Source organism: Vespa mandarinia, chromosome 3 (assembly GCF_050613455.1).
Source record: "Vespa mandarinia isolate Hongniang chromosome 3, ASM5061345v1, whole genome shotgun sequence".
NCBI lineage: Eukaryota > Metazoa > Arthropoda > Insecta > Hymenoptera > Vespidae > Vespa > Vespa mandarinia.
The window spans coordinates 11337501-11340000 of NC_140812.1; the positions used below are offsets into that span (position 1 = coordinate 11337501).

The following is a 2500-nucleotide window of genomic DNA, read 5'->3' on the forward strand; positions in this document are numbered from 1 at the left end:
GAAAAAAAAAAAAAAAAAAAAGGAAAAGAAAATCGGATAAAGAGGATATGCGAGCGTATCCATACTTTGTAACATTTTCAAAAGGTATGTAGTTAACTAGGGAATAACTTTATAGACGATGTAAACTACGTAAACTTTGAGAGAGTTAAACTGTATGAACGCCAACGATTCGCAACAATGTTCTTTGAGTAATAGAAGAAGGGAACAACGGCGGCCAATGCAAGGATGGAAACTCTTCGGAGAATCGATATATGTATGCATACTACCTCCCCCTAACTATTTTCCGAATTAGCCTCGTTATCCGAACTTGTCTACGTTAGGTGGTAGATGTGAGTCCGATATATCGATTAGATTCTTCATCATTTGGCACGCAATCCCTAATGCATGTGTCTACCGTATAGAGACTATGATAAACTTCCCTTCGGTTCAATCGTGTCTTTATAACGACGATAATAACGACAATAATAATAATAATAATAATAATAATAATAATATATTATAAAAAAATAATAATTAAGATAATAGTAATAATATTAGTAATAATTTAAGGAAAAAAAAAAAAAAAAGAAAAAAAAAAGGTAAAGAAAAATAATAATATTCTTAATGACACTACACATCAATATCGAGAAATAATTTTAATAATAATAATAATAATAATGGTAATAAAAAAAAAAAATAATAATAATATTCTCAGTGTTATTATCCATTATGATAAATAACAGTCGAGAAGTACAACTTGGCCAAGGGACAACAATAATAATTGACAATAATATTACTATAAAAACAAAGTAATAACGAAAAGTATAATAATATTCTCATAGTATTTATTATCTATCATGATAAAAATGTCTAAGATAGTAAGACTTTTATAGACTTGACTCAATATTAGTTTGAATTAGAAGCTTTGTGAATACCATTGACCGACACTAAAGATAATAATAACAATAATAATAACAATAGTAATAATAATAATAATAATAATAATAATTGTCGTAACGAAGTAACAAAGTCGAATAGTAGTAACGTAACAATAGGTGTTTCTATTGACGATATTATCTCGAGTAAAAAGAATTCCTTTTTTTTTCCCCCCTTTTTCTATTATTTTCTCTCTCTCTCTCTCTCTCTCTCTCTCTTTTCATTTTCTTTTGTTTCTCTCGTTATTTTTACAGAGTCCAGGACGTCCGTTTGACGTTGGAGGGCATAGAATAGAATACGAGGCCAGCGATGAGGCCGGTTGGTCGAGCAAGTGCGTCTTCACTGTGGTCCTACGAGCCGAGTGAAAAGTATTAAGAGAAGGGAGTCGAAGAGAAACTTGGTTTACTCTTATGGCGTTGTAGAGAGAAAGAGGAACGAAAGGGTGGAGGAGGAGGAGGAGGAGGAGGAGGAGGAAATAAGGGGAAAAAGAAGAAGAAGAAAAAAAAAGAAAAAAATAAAAGAAAAAAGGAAAAAAAAAAGAGAGAAAGAAATAACACTGGAGCAAAAAAAAAAAAAGAAAAAAAAAGAAACGGGAAAAGGAGGAAGAAGATAGAAACGCAAAATAAAGTAGCCAAGGGGAGAAGGAGGAGGAGGAGGAGGTAGAGGTAGAGATGGAGGTTGAGGAGGAGGAAAGAGAAAGAAAAAAAGAGGGGAGGAGAAAAAGGAAAACGAAGGAACAGCAGAAGAAAAGAAAAAAAAAAGGAAGAAGAAGAAAAGGAGGAGGAAGAGGAGGAGGAGGAGGAGGAAGAGGTGGAGATGAAGGAGGAGGAAAAGGAGGAAGAAGAAAAAAATGAAACGCCAGCACGGAAGAATAGCGATAAGGTAATATAAATGGAAATTCCGGCGAATCGCGCGAGCAAACACTACGAAGACATAACAACACAGATACCACCACATTATTCTTCTTCTTCTTCGTCTTCTTCTTCTTCTTCTTCTACTTCTTCTTCCTCCTCTTCTTCCTCTTCTTCCTCTTCCTCTTTCTTTTTTCCTTTTTCCGTGCTTCGTAATGGATTCCGTTTTACAGGTTAAACGCTACCGAAAACACGAATATATTTCGGTTTCTACGATAAGCGGCACGCTCGCCTAACCCACCCAACGCCACCCACTTTCACCTTACCCAATCGCGATATCACCATTGCGTTTTATATTTGAAAACTTATGCGAGTCGACGTTTTCTCTCCTACTTCCTCTCTCTCTCTCTCTCTCTCTCTCTCTCTTTCTCTCTTTTATCCTATCTCGTTCGATATTTCCTTCTCTCTTGTTCTTTTTCTTTTTTTTTTTTGTCTTTTTTTATGTTCACTCTTTATTCTCAACATTTTTTCTTTATTTCCTTTTTTTTTTTGATCTTCTTTCTCTTTTTCTTTTTCTTTCTCCTTAATCCGAAGTGTGATCGATGACGCTCGTAATTGTTGATAATAGGGATAATAAGGAAGAGAGAGAGAGAGAGAGAGAGAGAGAGAGAGAGAGAGAGAGAGAGGAAGGGGGGAGGGGAAGAGAGAGGAAAAACATTTTATCCGCAATCGTG

General features: G+C 34.8%; 1 protein-coding gene across 2 annotated transcripts in view; it reads left to right on the plus strand.

The window, feature by feature from the left end:
• Nucleotides 1-1356, plus strand: part of LOC118445150 (uncharacterized) — a 61611-nt gene extending 60255 nt beyond the window's left edge. For both annotated transcript variants that reach the window (XM_035874195.2, XM_085655663.1), the window contains one exon: nt 1170-1356. In XM_035874195.2, the coding sequence (XP_035730088.1) occupies nt 1170-1280 (111 nt within the window). In that variant the 3' untranslated portion in view covers nt 1281-1356. The remainder of the gene's footprint in view (nt 1-1169) is intronic.
• The last annotated feature ends 1144 nt before the right edge of the window (nt 1357-2500 follow it).